The 17,970-nt window shown below is 55.1% G+C and overlaps 1 protein-coding gene across 3 annotated transcripts; it reads left to right on the top strand.

Annotated features, from left to right (window-relative positions):
* The first annotated feature begins 1,839 nt into the window (after positions 1-1,839).
* On the top strand, positions 1,840-17,943 carry HNF1A (HNF1 homeobox A). Of its 3 annotated transcripts, none has more exons than XM_005891490.2 (10): positions 1,840-2,171; positions 9,776-9,975; positions 11,662-11,848; positions 12,733-12,974; positions 13,782-13,933; positions 14,046-14,247; positions 14,920-15,111; positions 16,151-16,272; positions 16,346-16,490; positions 17,816-17,943. In XM_005891490.2, exons 1-10 carry the CDS (start codon positions 1,840-1,842, stop codon positions 17,941-17,943), a joined length of 1,902 nt encoding a protein of 633 aa, XP_005891552.1. The 3 variants fall into 3 exon arrangements, with proteins under 3 accessions (XP_005891552.1, XP_005891551.1, XP_070242109.1); XM_005891489.3 differs by having other exon boundaries at positions 16,328-16,490; XM_070386008.1 differs by lacking the exon at positions 14,920-15,111.
* Positions 17,944-17,970: the final 27 nt, after the last annotated feature.

The raw sequence follows: 17,970 nt of genomic DNA, 5'->3' as shown, positions 1-17,970 counted from the left end.
AGGGAAGATGTGGGTTGGTGGGGTGTGAGGATGAGTTTTTGTCCAGGGCTTGGATCAGTAGGAAGTGAGGGAGGGCTGGAACCTGCCTCTATTTAAAATTTGATATTTTTTGTTCATCAGATTTTTGGCATTAATTAAGAAATATGTTTTATTCATATATTATAAAATTTGTCCATTTAAAGTGCAAAATTCAGCAGTTTTTAGTAAAATCACAGAGTTGTATAACATCACACAATCAATATTAGAACATTTCCATCGTCCCCAAAGAAACCTTATTCCCACCAAATAGCCACTCCCTGCCCCGACCCCCATCCCTCCAAACCCTGGCGACCATGAATCCACTTTCTGTCCATATGGACTTGCCTATTCTGGATGTTTCCTACACGTGGGATTGTACAATAGATGGCCTTTTGTGTCTGGCTTCTTTTCACTTAGCATAATGTCTTCCAGATTCACACCTATTGGAGTATGAATCAGGACTTCACTCCTTTTTGCTGTGTGTGCTCAGTCGCTTAGTCGTGTCCAACTCTTGGCAACCCCATGGACTGCAACCTGCCAGGCTCCTCTGTCCATGGGATTCTCCAGGCAAGAATACTGGAGGGGGTTGCCATTTCCTTCTCCAGGGGATCTTCCTGACTCAGGGATCGAACCTAAGTCTCCTGTGTCTCCTGCATGGCAGATGGATGCTGAGACATCAGAGAAGCCCACACTCCTTTTTATGGTCAAATAATACGCCATTGTAAGGACAGACCAGATTTTTTTCTACCCATTCTTTCACTGATGGGTATGTATGTTTTTTTATTTTTTGGCTATGGTGAATTATTCTGTTGTGAACATTCATGTGCAAGTTTTTGTGTGGACATTTCTTTTAAATTCTTTTAGGGTTTGCATTAATTTAGAACTTTTAATATCCTTATATAAACTATTATTTTCTCTAGATGTACTGAGTTTTTCCATCATCCCCTTAAAATTTGCTCCTTAGTCAAGAACTTGACTAGCCTCACCCTGCAGGTCCTGTCCCTGCTAGCTGCGTGACTTTGGGTGAGTTGCTTACCCTCGCAGAGCCTCAATTTCCTCCTCTGTAAAAAGGGCATAATCCCTGTGCCCACTCACGGCTGTAGGGGGCTGCATAGAGGTAATGACGTGAGTTACAGACCCAGTCCACAGTAGACGTGAGTCAACGCGTTTTTCCTCCTGGGAGGCCTGGTGCCCTGGCTGGCTGTGGGGGGTTGTCCCCAAGTGGATGTGACCTTGCCCTGCCCTTGAGGATAGTTGGCCCAACAGCCTGGAAATCGTTGCTGCTTCTGTGCCCAAGGGTAACCTGCTGTTTGGTTCTCTTGCTCCAGCCTGACCCACTGCAAGGTCCTGCGGGGGTGGGGCCGGATGCTGGTCACCCAGAGGCCTCCCCGGCTCCCAGCACCTTGCGTCCCAGCTGTCTGGCCCCCCATCGCCGCCTCCCCCACCCTCCACTCTGCCCGTTCCCGTTGAAGGCCGCGGCTCTACCACTCTCTGCACTGCCATGAGGCCTGCACTGCGCAGGGTGAAGTCCAAAGTTCAGTCCCTTCGCTAAGCACACGGATAAATATGAACCTTGGAGAATTTCCCCAGCTCCAATGTAAACAGAGCGGGCAGGGGCCCTGATTCACTGGCCACTGGGGCCAGGGTTGGGGGTTGGGGGTGCCCACAGGGCTTGGCTAGTGGGGTTTGGGGGGGGCAGCGGGTGCAAGGAGCCTGGCTGGGGCCTGCCTGCGGGCCGGCCAGCACGGAGCCAGCCCACGCGGTCGGGGGAGGCGGCCGGCCTGGTGGCCCCTGGCCGCGTGGCCCGGCGCTAGTGGAGCCATGGTTTCTAAACTGAGCCAGCTGCAGACGGAGCTCCTGGCGGCCCTGCTCGAGTCAGGCCTGAGCAAAGAGGCGCTAATCCAGGCACTGGGTGAGCCGGGTCCCTACCTGCTGGCTGGAGATGGCCCCCTGGACAAGGGGGAGTCCTGCGGCAGTGGCGGCAGCCGAGGGGAGCTGGCCGAGCTGCCCAATGGGCTGGGGGAGACCAGGGGCTCAGAGGACGAGACGGACGATGATGGGGACGACTTCACGCCGCCCATCCTCAAGGAGCTGGAGAGCCTCAGCCCAGAAGAGGCGGCTCACCAGAAGGCCGTGGTGGAGACCCTGCTGCAGTAAGGACCCCTCCCTTGTCCCCCGCTCCCAAGGAGCCCTGAGACAGGGACCCACCCTCGGCTCCTGCCCGCCCTTCCCAGTCCAGAGTCCCATGGGCTGTAGCCTGGTTGTTGCGACGGGGACAGGGCCCGTTAGAGTTTGGAGGTGGTGGGAGGGGGGTTCTGGCTTGGAGGTTGCAGTCTCCAGCACCCGATCCGGCCCTCTGCAGGGTCCTGTCCCCATGAGCCAAGGCTTCCAGCCCAGAGCTTGGGAAGTGGGGCATGCCCGCAGGGGAACCCCAAGATGGGAACAGAGCAGAGAATCCACAATTTGAGTACCCGGGGAGAGAACTGGGGAAGGGGTGGTGGTGGGAATTTTTAGCTACCAGGCACATTTCTAGTCCCCCAGTCCTAACTTCCCAGCTAAACATCAGGGCACACCCCTGGCTAGGGTTTTGGGGGGCCCCCTTTGCCTCCGCAGAACTCGAGCTTTCAGCCCGGAGAACCCAGGTCTTTCTTACCTGTGGGAAATGGAGCCTCAGGAGGGGAGCTACTCCCCTTTCCAGCACAGCCTCAGGCCCCCCATCACCAGCGGGTATCGCTAGAAGCCTCCCTGCTCTGTACCCCCAACCCACCGGCTGGCTCTCCCCATCTCCTGGAGGACGGGGTGGGTCTGAGCTCTCTGCTCCCCTCTCCTCAGCAGAGCCGAGTTGGTTACTAATTACCCACGGGCTTTATTATTTCTCTTTTGTTTTATAAATTTATAAATGGCGAAAGGCTCTGATAAGGCCTGTGATCATTAACTTGTAGGGCTGGTGGCCTGGGGAGGCCTGAGCCATTTCTGACTTCCCCCCAGGTGGGGGTGGGGGAGGTTGGGGGAGGTTGGAGGTGAAGGAAGGGAAGCCTGGGGGCTGCAGGGACAGCACCCCTCCAAGGCTCTGTAACCTCCCTCCTAACAGTCCGGGGAGGGGTGCCCGGCTGAGGTTTCACCGGCGTCATTTCGGGCAATGTTGAGATGAACTCTGGAGGAAGCTACATACAGAGAAGGATGACGAAAGGAAACTGGGGCTCAGAGAGGGGAAGGAGCTGGACTAAGGATGCCCAGCTGGGGCTCCATGCCCCTCTCTTGGGACTGGGGTCGGAGCTGGCGGCAGCTAGGGATGACGGGGTCGGGGGGAGGTGGGTTGCTGAGGAAGAGTTCCTAAAGACTATCTCTTTTCTGTCCAAGGTCTGGATCCCAGCCTGGGGTGGGGGAGGGCGGGATCCATCCCTCAGGGAGCCCTCAGGGCCTGCCAGGCCTTCTGAGGGCCGGGGAGGGGGCAGGGGAGCAGCCAGGGCCCCCTGACTTGGCAGGAGGAGGAGGGCAAAGGGCCCTGCTGGGCTGCAGGGGAGGGGCATAGAGTCAGGCATCACCAGACCCAGGGAGAGGGCAACCTGGACAGGGTGGGGCTGGGCCAGAACTGCTCAGGGCCCCAGATGGGCCTGGGGGCTTTCAGCGGGGAGTAGGGGGCAGGGGGGGTACCAAAGGCCTTACCTGGCTGGGTGGGGCCTCTTGACCAGTAGCCCCTCCAGCAGGATGATGGGTGGACAGGAAGGCTTGATCCACAGCACGCAGGGGTCAAAGTGCTCCCTGGGAACCAGCAGAGACCTGGAGGCGGAGGGAGAGAGAGGAGACAAGAAGGAAGAGACGGGGTTGGGGGTGAGTCTCGGGAGATGGAGAGAGAGACCTGGAGAAGCAGAGTGGAGCGGAGGAGCCAGGAGGGGCCTGGGGCTGACATGTAGCTGGGAGAAGGGGCTGGGGAGAGAGCGAGGTGCCCCAAGCTGCGAGGAAGCTAGAGTGCTTGCCTCCCGCCCCGATTGGGTTTTCTTTAATGCTAACAGCATGCTATTTACTTTCCATTTAAATTTGAGATGTTGCTATAAATTATCAACCAGCTCCTTGTTCCTGCGGAGTTTATAACTAACTACCTGGGTTACTTATTGTTCAGGTAACAAAAGGGATCTGAAAACACCCCGAGGGGGGAAAGTGGGGCCTTGAGCCTCAGGACATAGGCTGAAGAGGGGTGGGGGACCCCTGTGACAGCCCTGGGTGGTGGGGGAAGTTGAGGCTGGAAAGGATGGCGAAAGGGTAGGACTTTCCCAGGAAGCCAGGTGTGACCTAGAGTTAACTTGGACATGTCTCTTCTCATCCTGCCTTGGTTTCCCTGACCAGGACAATGAGTAAAATTCACACTCCCTGCCCTGGTTCCCTGACCTCTTTCTCAGGTACCTCTCTCCCCGCCACCACTTTCCTCCACTTACATTACACTGACTTCACTGATTCCCACCTCAGGACCTTTGCACGTGCTGTACCTTCTCCCTGGACCCTTCTTTCCAGATCTTCCCATGACCAATTCCTTCCCCTTTTTGCTCCAATATCACCTTGTCAGTGAGGCCCTCCCTGATCACCCCATCTAAAGGAAGGTTCCAGCATCATCACTCTCTTCCTCTATTTTCGCTGACTTTCTCCTGAAATGTATCATTACTTATGATCATCTTATTTGTCTGTTTTCTGTCTCGGGCCATGACTACCGAAGCTCTTCCAGATCTGTGTTCACCACTCAGACCCCTGATCTCCAGCCTGGTAGCTGACATTCATGAATAAATGAGTGACAAGTAGGTTTCTCTGAGCTTTGGGGACATCTGCTGCTATGGCCAAGGGAGGAGCTTGTCCCCAGGGCTCCTTCCTGAGTGTCCTCCTAGGTCCTCCTATCCCTGAGCCGCTCAAACTCGAGGGTCTCTGGTCCTCTCCATTGGGCAGTACCAAGGCCCGGAGACGCAGGAAGACAGGGGCTGAGGTGGGACAATCTGACACCCCGACAGAGGCCAGCCTGCCTGGACTTGATCCCCAGCTTGGCTGGGGCAGGCAGTTTTAGTTTTCTGAGCCCCAGTGTTCTCTGCAAGGCAGAGTTGATCATAATGCTTACCCACAGGGTTAAACGGCATGTAAGTGCAACAAACAACTGCTATTATCAATGGTCCCATTTTACAGATGAGCAAACTACGGCTCAGAGAGGCAAAGTGACCTGCCCGAGGTAGCCTTACAAAGCAGGAAGGCCAGGACTTGGACCCAGGTCCTCCACACTTGACACAGCACCCTGAGGTCACATGCCTTTCTTTGACACGTTCATCTCCCTCTTTACCCTCCTCCAGCAGTCTCACTGTTAACCATTGACTGATTTCCATGCAGTGCTCTAGGGCTGACGCGTGCGTGCGTGCTCAGTCACTAAGTCGTGTCCGACTCTGAGATCCTATGGGCTGTAGCTTGCCAGCCTCCTCTGTCCATGGGATTTCCCAGGCAAGAATACTGGAGTGGGTTGCCATTTCTTCATCCAGAGGATCTTCCCGATGCAGGGATCAATCCTGCATCTCCAGCATTGGCAGGCAGATTCCCTACCACTGAGCCACCTGGGAAGTCCCCTAGGGTTTATGAAGGGCTTACAAATGCATGAAACTCATCTTCTCCTCCTGATAACCTATGAAATATTATTAGCCCCCTATCATGGTTGAGGAAACTGAGGAACATGGAAGTTAAGCAACTTCCGAGAGCCACCTGGAGGGTGAGTGGTAGAACTGGGGTTCACGCTGAGAACTCGGCTCCCCTCTAGGTAAATGGCTCTTCAGGCTGGTCTCCCAGCTCTGCAACCTTGGACCCACCAAAATCCCATGGGCCTGTAAGCAAGAGGCCCAAAGTCTCAAACCTCTGAGGGACTCCAGAACCGGCAGGAGGTGGGAGGAGGGAGATATGGGCAGATATCCACCATTCCTGAGCCTTCTTCCCTCTGCTGTGGGGCTGGGAGGCCCCAGGACTAAGTTGCAGGTGGTGATGATGGAGGTGGTGGTGGTAACAATATCGTTCCACTTACTGAGCTCTTACTGTGTGCCTGGCCCTGACCTCAGCATTTCACCCCTGCTAGAAACTCATCCAGTTCTCCCAATAGACAACTGGGAGGCAGACGTGGAACCATCATCCTGTTACAGGGCGGATGAGAGGCGTGTACATGACAGGCGTGAGGTCACAGAGGTGGGATTCGAACTGGGGATTGGCTTAACTCAAACCCATTAGCGTGAAAGCAGGAGATGCCTGGAGACCTGGCCTCTTAATTCTGCCTTGGGGAAAATGTCCTGAAAAGAGCCCTGTTCTTGGAGACTCTGTGTGTGTGTGTGTGTGTCTGTGTGTTGTGGAGGTGGAGAAAGCAGAAAACAGAGACAAAGAGACAGAAAGAGAGTGTGTGTGAAACAGTGACAGACAGACAGAGACACACGGGGTCAGATGGATAGGGAGAGAGCAGATCTTTAATTTGAGCCCGGAGAGGCGCTGCTGAAGGAAGACTGGGCTCCTTCTCTCTGGAGAAGAGACGGAGGGAAGAAGGACCTCTCTCTCAGGAGAGGGATGACTGCAGTTGGGGGAGGAGGGAGGCCATGGGCAGCCCAGCCCCAGAATCAGATAAACATGTTTGCCGTGGAGCACAAGGCTGGACTTTGTCCTGCCCTTCCCTCCCAGGACTGACTGGCATCTGGGGAGCTGGTGGAGGGGGTGGTGGCAGGGAGGAGAGGCTTCTAAGGGCCCCTGAAAGCAGGGAGACAGGGCTCAGGGAGATGTCAGGGGTACAGGCAGAGTGAAATAGTCCTGAGCCCCAGTGAGGTCCCCTTGGACAAGCACACACCTTTCTGAGCTTCAGTTTTCTCACCTGTGAGATGAGTCGACAAGTAGCACCTAGCTTCCAGGGTTAAGATTTAAATGACCAGCCCTTAGCACAGTGCCTGGCTCCCTGTGAATACCCAAAAACATGCATTCTCCCGGCTGCCAATCAGCTACTGACTGCTGACTGTTTTAACTACATCTGTCCCTATCTTCCCTTCCTCCCTCCCTCTATGCGACCTGCTGATAAAAAAGGAGGAAGTCAGAGGGCCAATGAGGATGAAGGTCTCTGTGCCCTTGGGTCTCAGAGTGGGGCAGGCAAGACTGGTTCTTGGAGGAAAGAGAAGGCCCGGGGGGGAAGGCACTGTGGGGTGGGCTTTGGAGTGCTGGGAGCGAGGTTAATTTGCTTTTAGATTTTTTTCACAATTCAGTTTTAAACATGATCTATGTAGTATATTATCAATATATGATATTGATATATATGACACATGATCCTGTATCATTTAATTTACAAAGCGCAGAAGAGTAACAGAGAAAAGCCCCCACCCCGCCCCATCCCTAGCATTCAATCAGTGTCTTCAGTTCTTTCTGTATCCTTCCGGTATTTTATGTGAACACAAGCAAATATGTAGACATGTTTTATCCCAATTAAAAAAAATTTTTTTTAATTTGGCTGTACCAAGTCTTCATTGCGGCATGCAAGAGCTTTGTTGCCTCGGGCGGGCTCTTAGCAGAAGCATATAGGGTCTAGTCCCCTGACCCCGGCCCCCTGCCTAGGGAGCACAGAGTCTTAACCCCTGGGCCACCAGGAAAGACCCTGTCCCACTTTAAATTTTATTTTTTAATATATAATTTTATTTGTTTCTTTTTTGACTGTGCTGGGCTTTTGTGGCTGTGTGGCTTTTCTCTAGTTGCAGCGAGTAGGGGCTAGTCTCTAGCTGCAGTGTGTGGGCTTCTTATAGTGGTGGCTTCTCTTGGGGAGCACGGGCTCTAGGGCATGTGGTCATCAGTAGTTGGGCACCTGGGCTTGGGAGTTGTGGCTCCCGGGCTCTAGAGCACAGGCTCAGCAGTTGTGGCAGATGGGCTCGGTTGCCCTGAGGCATGTGGGCCCTTCCAGGACCAGGGCTGGAACCTGTGTCTGCTGTGTTGGCAGGTGGACCCTTTACCACTGGGCCATTAGGGAAGGCCCCACACAGCAGATGTACCAGACGAACTGTTCCAGCTGGGCTTGTGCAGAGCTTTCTCAGGGGGTTGGAGGGAGGCGCTGCAATCTGGTTGATCAGCATCCTTTTGCTGGACGTTCAGGTTGTATCCAATCTTTGGCTGCGACATGTGATGCAGCAACACGCCGTTTGTCACACATGCCAGTATTGGAAGCCTCCGATTTCTGAAAGCAAATAGCTGCAAAGAGGCGGTGGGAACACAGGCTTAGGATTGCACAGACCTGGGTTCAAATCCCAGTTCTGCCTCTCTCAGCACAGCTGCATCTGCCACGTGATGTAGCAGAAGCTCAGGAGAGGATGAAGGGAAGAGAGGAAGGCTGAGACACAGCAGGAGAGGGAGAGGGAAGGACTTATTTGGTACAGGCAGCCTGACCCTTTCTGTTCCCCACGGTGAGCTGAGGGCAGGAGGCTGAGCAACAGTGGCCTCAGGTCCCTTGAATCCCTCCAGTGACAGAACTACGTACATTTTTTCTTACAAGAAGTTCTTGGGATGCCAGCCCATAACCCTGGGACTCTGTTGAAAAACTAGCCATCCGCCTCAGGGCTGTGTGGAGACTGGCCGCTCCATCGTCTAGGGTTAAGTGCAGACTTTCAGGAGGCATTTTGACGCTATGTAATTTTTATCAGATGAGCCAACTTAGAACTAAATCCCTTGAGCTGGGGCGGGACTCTGCTGGGCTGACCCCATGACCCTGGGCAAGAGATACATGTGACACAGTGCTTTGAGCCTCAGTGACCCTGGCTGTCAAGTGGGAGAATCATGTTTCTCGCCTTCTTGACAGATCCAACTTTTTTCTTCCAGCAGGTCACTCTCATCTGTACATCCACCCGCCTACCCACCTATCCATCCACACATCCATCCATCCATGCTTTCAACTGCTCATCCATCCACCTACCTCACCACCTGTTCATCCATCCATCTACCATCTACCCATCAACCATCACATTGCTTTATCCATCAGCCGTCCTCTCACCCGCCACCCACCATCAATCCATTGTTCATCCCATTACCTATCGATCCATCCATCCATGCTTTTATCCACTTATCCACCCGTCTACCCTACCATCTGTCCATCCATACACCCACCTATCCGTCCATTTATCTACCATCTGCCCATCAACCAACCCATTTATCCATCCATCCTCTCACCCACCACCCACCATCAATCCATTGGCCATCACATTACCTATCCATGCATGCATCCATCCATCCATATATACGTACAGTCATTCATTCATGCAGTCACCAAGGGCATACTCTATGTCAGGCCTATGTTGGGTGCTGAGAACCAGACAGTTCCTGCCCTCCAGGTGTGTACAGTCTCTCAGTGGATAAGACACAGTCACAAATAACATTTCTAGGTAGAATGAGGAGGGGTCTTTAACGGAGGATCCTCCCCATGGGCCTGTGTAGCTTCCAGGGTGAGCCTGTTTAAGTCTACATGTGTGTCCGTGTATCACTGTGTGTTTCTAAACCTTCATCTGTTCCTGTGTGTGCAGGGCTGGTTGGGGCCTGTCTGCACGTCTGCCACGTGTGTGTGTGTCTGTGAATCTCTGCCCCCATGTCCTTGTGTCCTGACATGAGTGCCCATACCTCCCCGTCCCTGAGTCAGGCCACAGGCCCCTAGGCTCCACACCTGCCTCCATCCACCATCCCCGCCTCCCGGGTGGACAGGGCTCCCAGCACCCACCCCTGGCTCAGCAGACGGTCCTTCCCCCAGGGAGGACCCGTGGCGTGTGGCCAAGATGGTCAAGTCCTACCTGCAGCAACACAACATCCCGCAGCGGGAGGTGGTCGACACCACCGGCCTCAACCAGTCCCACCTGTCCCAGCACCTCAACAAGGGCACGCCCATGAAGACGCAGAAGCGAGCCGCCCTGTACACCTGGTACGTCCGCAAGCAGCGAGAGGTGGCCCAGCGTAAGTAATGACCGACAGCAGCCCGTCTTCCCGGCAGGGCCTGGGACTCCCTGCAGCTCGAGGGCGGGGGCTGGAAGTCTCGCCCCCTCCCCATTCCTTGGATAGGCAGATGGACAAAGTCGAGGAGCGGGTGGTAGTGGGGGGGGGGAGGGGAATTCAACCAGCGTGTATCACCTGTTCTGTGGGAGGCGCTCTGGTGGAGGGAAAGAGGGTTGATCCTGGGCATCGAGAGATGGATGAACTGGGTCCCTGCCTTCTAAGAGCGTCCTGTGCAGAGGGGAAGCCAGAGGACAAATCCGCATGATTCGGTGAGATGAGAATTAAAATGTGATAACACCAACAAGAGCCAGCGTTTCTGGAGCACGCACCATGTTCCAGGCCCAGCACAGGGCACCACAGGGAACGTTTCCAAGTGTTGAGCTTGCAGAGAAGCAGCTCCTCTTCCTCACGGAGGCAGGGGCATCAGGAGTGATCACACGAGGAATATGACCTCTTGACTAAGTCTTGAAGTGTCAGTTGAATTTCGACCCCTGAAGATGCAGGGAAGGGAGTTTCAGGCAGAAGGAACAGCAGCAACGAAGGCTCAGAGGCGAGGTGTATGCTCAGGGAACACCTCCACTGCAAACCTGGGGAGAGTTAGGCATGTTCTCATTCAGGGCATGGTGAGTTTTACCACCTGAGCTTCGTACCCTATAGAATCCCAAGTGCACTTCCACACTTTTGAGCCTAAGTGTAAAAAAGATGGGTTTTGATGTTTCTTTTATAATTATCCAGGTTTGTTTTTAAGGCAATACTCATACTTAGTTTTAATAAAACAGAAGAAAGATTTTACAATAAAAATTAGGAGTCTTCTCCTAAAGCAGCCACGGGCATTCCTAGTCTCATACAGATCCTTCCAGAGGTATTATATGCAAACACTGCTGCTATTTAGTCACTTGGTCATGTCTGACTTTTGCCACCCCATGGACTGTAGCCCTCCAGGCTCCTCTGTCCATGGGGCTTCCCCGGCAAGAATATGGTGAATCCTGAGCCACCAGGGATGACCCCCGTGCATACATGAGCCATACACTATATATATATAGATATATATATACACACATCTATATTTCCTCTGCTGTTTGAAGGGCAGCTAGCTGTTCTGTTATTTGGAAGTGCCATTAACTGGCCTCCTACCAAAGAATCAGCTGAGAAAGTGGCTGGGTATCTTCTCTACTGGCTAATACTTGTACTTCAGGCTTGATTTTCAAGGCTAGAATGTTGAAAATAACTCTTGAATCTACTCAGGAGATACAAGTTCAGGTTTCTGCTCTACTGTGTGGCCCTGGAAAAATATTTCACCTCCCTGAGCCTCAGTTACATCTTCTGTAAAATGGGATGGCATATGTGTCCAATGTGAATAAAAGGTGATGCCTACCTGGAGCCTTATATTGAGGACTGTGAGATTATATCTCGGCCCAATAGAAGAGTGTGCAGGGGTTGATTAGTGATGTCTGCCTTGGACACAGGTTAGGCAAGGGGTGACGTGTGCTGTGTGTTTGTCATCACTGGATTAGGCAATTTCTGGGTTCGAGCTGCAAGCTCCTCTGGCTCAGCACCCTGAGAATGAGAAAGAAGCAGAGGCATGCTCAGGCTGATGCGGGAAGGTGGGCTGGCCAGTGTCCTGCTCACAGCTCTCTGTGCCCGCAGAATTCACCCATGCAGGCCAGGGTGGGCTGATTGAAGAGCCTGCGGGAGATGAGCTGCCGACCAAGAAGGGGCGCAGAAACCGATTCAAATGGGGCCCAGCCTCCCAGCAGATCCTGTTCCAGGCCTATGAGAGGCAGAAGAACCCCAGCAAGGAGGAGCGGGAGGCGCTGGTGGAGGAGTGCAACAGGTAGAATGGTTGGCGGTCGGCAGGGCTGGCTGGGTCTGGGCTGGGTCTGGGCTGGGGAAGGCAAGGAGGGCTCTGGATCCTGAGGGAGGCCCCCCAATCCACTCCAATGTTCTTGCCTGGAGAATCCCAGGGATGGGGGAGCCTGGTGGGCTGCCGTCTATGGGGTCGCACAGAGTCGGACACGACTGAAGCGACTTAGCAGCAGCAGCAGCAGCAGCTGTTGGCCCAGGAGTTCTCAGCTCCCATACAGGGCCTGAAACCTAGCTCTGTTTCTGGCACCCACCCCCTACCCAGGGGTCCCCAACCTCCAAATCTAATGCCTGATGACGCGATATGGAGCTGATGTAATAATAATAGAAACAAGTGTTAGTCACTCAGTAGTGTCCGACTTTTTGTGACCCCATGGACTGTAGCCTGCCAGGTTCCTCTGTCCATGGAATTCTCCAGGAAAGAACACTGGAATGGGTAGCCATTCCCTTCCTGAGCCAGGGATCGAACCTGGGTCTCCTGCACTGCAGGCAGAGGGAAGCCCCAACAGAAACAGAGTGCACAATAAATGTAATGCATTTGAATCACCCCAAAAACCATTCCCCGCACCCCAGCCCATGAAAAAATTGTCTTCCATGAAACTGGTCCCTGGTGCCAAAACGGTTAGGAACTGCTACCCTGCCTACCCAAGCGCCTGAGTGGGGCTGCTCATCTCACTCACCCTCCGCTTACTGTGCTCCCTCTGTATGAAGAGACTTAAGAGAGGCTAAGCCATTTGCTCAAGATCGCAGAGCAGACTGGGCTCAGAAGCCAGGTCTGTCAGCTTCAGTGGACTCTCGGGTAGAGAGCCCTGCTTCTCAGTACCTCCCCCAGGCTCACAGAACCTGTCTCTCCAGGGCGGAGTGCATCCAGAGGGGGGTGTCACCGTCGCAGGCCCAGGGACTGGGCTCCAACCTCGTCACAGAGGTGCGTGTCTACAACTGGTTTGCCAATCGCCGCAAGGAAGAAGCCTTTCGGCACAAGCTGGCCATGGACACGTACAGCGGGCCGCCGCCGGGGCCAGGTCCCAGCCCTGTGCTGCCCGCCCACAGCTCCCCTGGTCTGCCCCCGCCTGCCCTTTCCCCCAGTAAGGTCCACGGTGAGTGCCATGTGGGCAGGGGGACTGGGCAGTGGGCAAAGGGAATATGGGGTAAACCACTTAGCACCTCATTATGGCTCCAGCTCCATTCGCACCCTATCCACCCCACCCCTCTCCTCTCCTCTGACCACTCAGCTCCACCCACTGCCCTCTCTTCTGTCCACCGCATTCACTCCGACCTCACTGGATTTCGGTTACTGCAATTCATCCTCGATCAAGCCAACTTAATCCCTTTCAGCTCAGTTCAACTCAATCCAGTTCAACTCACTATAATCTGAGTTTCATTTAAATTTCATACAGTTTTGTCCAATCCCATCCCCAACTGATCAGTTTAACTAAATGTATTTCAAGGAAATTCAGTTAATCTCGTATCGTAGAGTTCAATTTCAATCCAATTCGATTTGATCCAATTCAACTCAATCTCAGTTCATTTCGGGTTTGATTCAGCTTGATCAGTTTCATTTACCTAATTCCAATTCATTCTATTCAAGTTTGCTGCGGTTTAATTTCATTAGCCTAGTTCAGTTTGGCTCTGTTGTCTTTCATTGAGCACTGACTGCATGTCCGGTGTAGCCCTGGGCAGTGGGGGGCCACAGAGCTGATAAAACACAAAGCTTGTGTTCAAGGGGTGGAACAAGCAGCCAGCACAGGGCCTGGCAGGAAGTGGATACTCCAGCAAAATCTGCTGGCTGCATAGAGAAAGATGGTGTGAGTGGCCTGAGCAAGCCAATACAATTTGGGGTGTTGGGGGCCGTGGGCACAGGCAGGAAACTGGGGCGCTGACGCCGGACACTGCTCCCACTCCAGGCGTGCGCTATGGACAGCCTGCCACCAGTGAGGGGGCAGAAGTGCCCTCAAGCAGCGGCGGTCCCTTGGTGACGGTGTCTGCACCCCTGCATCAAGTGTCTCCCACCGGCCTGGAGCCCAGTCACAGTCTGCTGAGCACAGAGGCCAAGCTGGTGAGTGTCCCCCCCACCCTCCCCCATCTCCCCTCAGCTGGGAGATTCTGGGGCAGTACCCGGGGAGGCAGGGTGGGGCCCCACCCTGACTCAGTCTGGCTTCCCCTCCAAGGTCTCGGCCACTGGGGGCCCCCTGCCCCCGGTCAGCACCCTGACAGCACTGCACAGTTTGGAGCAGACATCTCCAGGCCTCAGCCAGCAGCCCCAGAACCTCATCATGGCCTCACTTCCCGGGGTCATGGCCATTGGGCCTGGAGAGCCTGCCTCCCTGGGCCCCACGTTCACCAACACAGGAGCCTCCACACTGGTCATTGGTAAGCTGGTGGGGCTGGAAGGGGGCCATCTGAGTGAGGGCCTCATGGGGTCTCCCGCTGAATCCAGGAATGGGGAGAGCCACTGGGACTCATTCATTCATAGATTTATTGAGTGCCTGCGCCATGCTCCACCAGGGATACACAAGTGAACCAAAGAGCCCCAGAACTCAGTCACCTAAGTGGGGGAGGCAGACGATAAACATAATACACAAGTTACACAATACCTAAGATGGTGAAACAGCTACAGGAAAACAGAGCAGTGTAAGGGGGACTGACGTTTTCTAGGTTTTAGTTTTTTTTTCTTAAAGTTCAGAAAGAGTTTATTCACAGAACTATTATGCAGAAGCTCAATATATGACAGACAGGGAGTTGCTGGGGAAGAGGTACAGAGTTAAGCCCCAAGGCCTCTGCGCTGCTGTAGAACCCCAGGGCACCAAGGAACCCTCTTTGACACACTCCCTGCCCTTATAGTAAGCTGGCAGCTCAGAGAGGGGGAGTCACTTGCCTGGGCCTTAATGCAGTGCAAGGCTGTTTCCGGATTACCTCGTCCCCTCCTCCAAGCCACGGGCTCTAGGAGGGAGGGCTGGTGCCCCTGGGGGTCCGGGCTGGGCCTGGGGACACCACGGAGGTAGCCGGAGGCCTGGCCGACCCCTGCCCCTCCCACCACTTCAGGCCTGGCCTCCACGCAGGCACAGAGTGTGCCGGTCATCAACAGCATGGGCAGCAGCCTGACCACCCTGCAGCCTGTCCAGTTCTCGCAGCCGCTGCACCCTTCCTATCAGCAGCCACTCATGCCCTCTGTGCAAAGCCACGTGGCCCAGAGCCCCTTCATGGCCACCATGGCCCAGCTGCAGAGCCCCCACGGTGAGCACCCCTTGGCCCCCTGCTGGGGGGTGGGGTGGTGGGAACCCAGGGGAAGGGGCGGTGTGGCAGATGCTGTGGTCTGTGTGTGTGTCTGATACTCACAGAAGTGTGAGTGCTTCTGTGATGGGGGCTCTGGGGGTGCTCAGATGCACGTCCATGGGCTGAATACATTTCAATGTGTGAATCCATGTGGTCGTGTGTACACACCCACATGTGCCCTTGGGGCCATGTGTACCCCTCAGCTTTTAGAAAGGTGATATGGTGCATACACCATGAGGACGTACAACACTCTCAGCAAGGCTTGGTCCGACACCCTTTCATCAAACACCATGGTTTCTGCAGCCAAAGGGAGAATTCCACGAAGCAGGGTTAATAGGCTCAGGACCGACTTTGCCACCAGACAAGCTCTAGTACCAACCTGATGAACACCTGTTGGTTTTCAGACCTTTCTGGAACTTGGATTCTTGGATGAGGGAATTGTGGACCTGAACGTCTGTGTGTGTGGCGGCCACCATTTATGTGTGTATGTGGGTGGCTGTGTTTTCATCTGAGTCCACGTGACCATACGTGATTTGTGTCGCTTTTCTGCTGGTGTATGTGTGTTTTGGGGGGGCTGGGACTGCAGATGGAATGCTGGGTTACGCTGTGGAGAGGGGCCCTGGAGGTGGGGGATAAGATGCGCCCCCCTCACCAGGGCACTGACCCTTCCATCCAGGGCCCGTACTGAGTACCCCATCAGCACCTGCACCTCTGGGTCCCTTCCACACCTGCGCTCTCCAGGTGACGGCAGGAGTGGGCTCCCCGCCTCCCCCAGGCTCCTTCCCACAAGACAGGCAGAGCAGGCCCCTGCGGTTGGGGGCAGCACCCATCTCTTCTACCTGGAGCTCCCAGGTTTTAGAAATCAGCCCTGAGTCCCCGACCATTGCCCCACTGCGGGGCTCACCAGGCCCACGCCTCTGCCTTGAGGCCCCTCATGGGAGGAGCCCAGCCGGACCCAGGTGCCATGTCTGTACCCTCCTTTTTCCTCCCTCCTGGCCAGCCCTCTACAGTCACAAGCCTGAGGTGGCCCAGTACACCCACACGGGCCTGCTTCCGCAGACCATGCTCATCACCGACACCACCAACTTGAGCGCCCTGGCCAGCCTCACGCCCACCAAGCAGGTAAGGCCCCGCCCCTCCATGGGCCCTGCCCCAGCCCCCGTCTAGGACGGCTCAGGAGCTGCTCTTCCGCCAGGTCTTCACCTCAGATGCTGAGGCCTCCAGTGAGTCCGGGCTTCACACGCCGGTGTCTCAGGCCACCACCATCCACATCCCCGGCCAGGACCCTGCTGGCATCCAGCAGCTGCAGCCCAGCCATCGGCTCAGCGCCAGCCCCACCGGTGAGCCCCCTTGCCCCACCCCACCCCTTCTCGCTGTCCCCACAGCTGAGGGAGGTGGCGGGGAGGGGTGGACATGCGAGGGGGCACGGGTGCTCTCCTGAAGTGAGACGAGAGGGTGTGAAGCCACAGGAAGCGGGCCTGTCTCACCGGAACATCCATTAACTCGGTGGAGGAAGAAGATAACCTGAAGTAGGGCGGAATAGAAGGTGTGGGAAGGGCTTGCTGGAGGCGCCGGAGATGACTCGTGGATGTGCTCCTCTGGCTCCGCGTTTGGTGTTTTTTGAATCTGTTGCCAACAGTTAAAAAATTAAGAGCTTTCACACCTTTCTGGCTTCTCCTGGGGAGTCAGGACTCACGTTCCCCGGTAGCGACCACAGAGCCCACCATGTGCCACCCAAACCCTGCATTTTCGTTCCCTGAGAACCCAAGTCTGCAGCCCGCAACACCACAGTGACGAGCAGGCACTGTGGAGTCAGGCTGCTGGGCTCTGAGACCCGGCTGCTTGCTAAGTCTGAGTCTTGGGGTCCTCCATCCAGCCCTGGAGGCTGCAGGGACAGTCCCTGAGGGCTCCGCGGTCCAGGCTCTGTGCTCGACCCATGAGGTGGGCAGCAGCACCCCTGTTTTCCAGAGGAGAAAGCACCCGAGGAGGAGAGGGACTTGGAGGTGGTGGGGCCAGGACCCAGACCCAGGTCCAAACTCCACGTCCATTCATTAACCATGTGAATCAGTCAGGGTTCTCCTGAGATGCAGAACCAATAGGGATACACACACACACACGTGCGTATTTAAGAAATTGGTTCATACAACCGTGGGGTCTGTAAGTCTGAAAGCTGCAGGGCAGGAGGCCCTGCTGCAGTCTCCTTCTCTGGGAAGCCTCAGCTTTTGGGCAAAAGGCTTCGACTGATTGGATGAGGCCCACCCACACTGTCAAGGGAAATCTCTACTACTTAACACCAACTTACGTAGGTGTTAACCACAACTGCAAAATACACAGCGATCTCTGGACTGGGCTTTGGATCATGACTGGGTACTAAAAGGCAAAGCTGAGGCATGAAAACTAACCACGACGCTGGTTCACCAGGGCTCCTCTGACGTGCTCGCTGAACTGTGCTGGGGCTGTGGGGGCCACACCCTGGAGGCCCTGGAGCCGGGCTGGGTTAATAAGGCCTGAGAGCTGAGGTGTGACCTTGGGGTTCTAACCTGCTGAGACTCAGGAGGTGCAGGGGTGCTACTTTCCCATCCCAAACACCCTCAGGGACGGTGGTGGTGGGGCATGGGGTCGGGACCAGCGTGGCGGGCACCAGCTGCCTCCTCTGCCTCCGCAGTATCCTCCAGCAGCCTGGTGTTGTACCAGAGCTCCGACTCCACCAATGGCCACAGCCACCTGCTGCCATCCAACCACAGTGTCATCGAGACCTTCATCTCCACGCAGATGGCCTCTTCTTCCCAGTAACCATGGCCTCCCAGGGACCCTGGAGCC

The sequence above is a fragment of the Bos mutus genome, chromosome 17, assembly GCF_027580195.1.
Source record: "Bos mutus isolate GX-2022 chromosome 17, NWIPB_WYAK_1.1, whole genome shotgun sequence".
NCBI lineage: Eukaryota > Metazoa > Chordata > Mammalia > Artiodactyla > Bovidae > Bos > Bos mutus.
This window is presented reverse-complemented; position numbering and strand designations above follow the sequence as displayed.

Coding starts and splice junctions, on each gene's coding strand:
- HNF1A (XM_005891489.3), top strand. CDS start 1,840: ATGGTTTCTAAACTGAGCCAGCTGCAGACGGAGCTCCTGGCGGCCCTG. Junction 12,975..13,781: donor TTCCCCCAGTAAGGTCCACG/GTGAGTGCCATG, acceptor CTCCCACTCCAG/GCGTGCGCTATGGACAGCCT. Junction 13,934..14,045: donor TGAGCACAGAGGCCAAGCTG/GTGAGTGTCCCC, acceptor TTCCCCTCCAAG/GTCTCGGCCACTGGGGGCCC.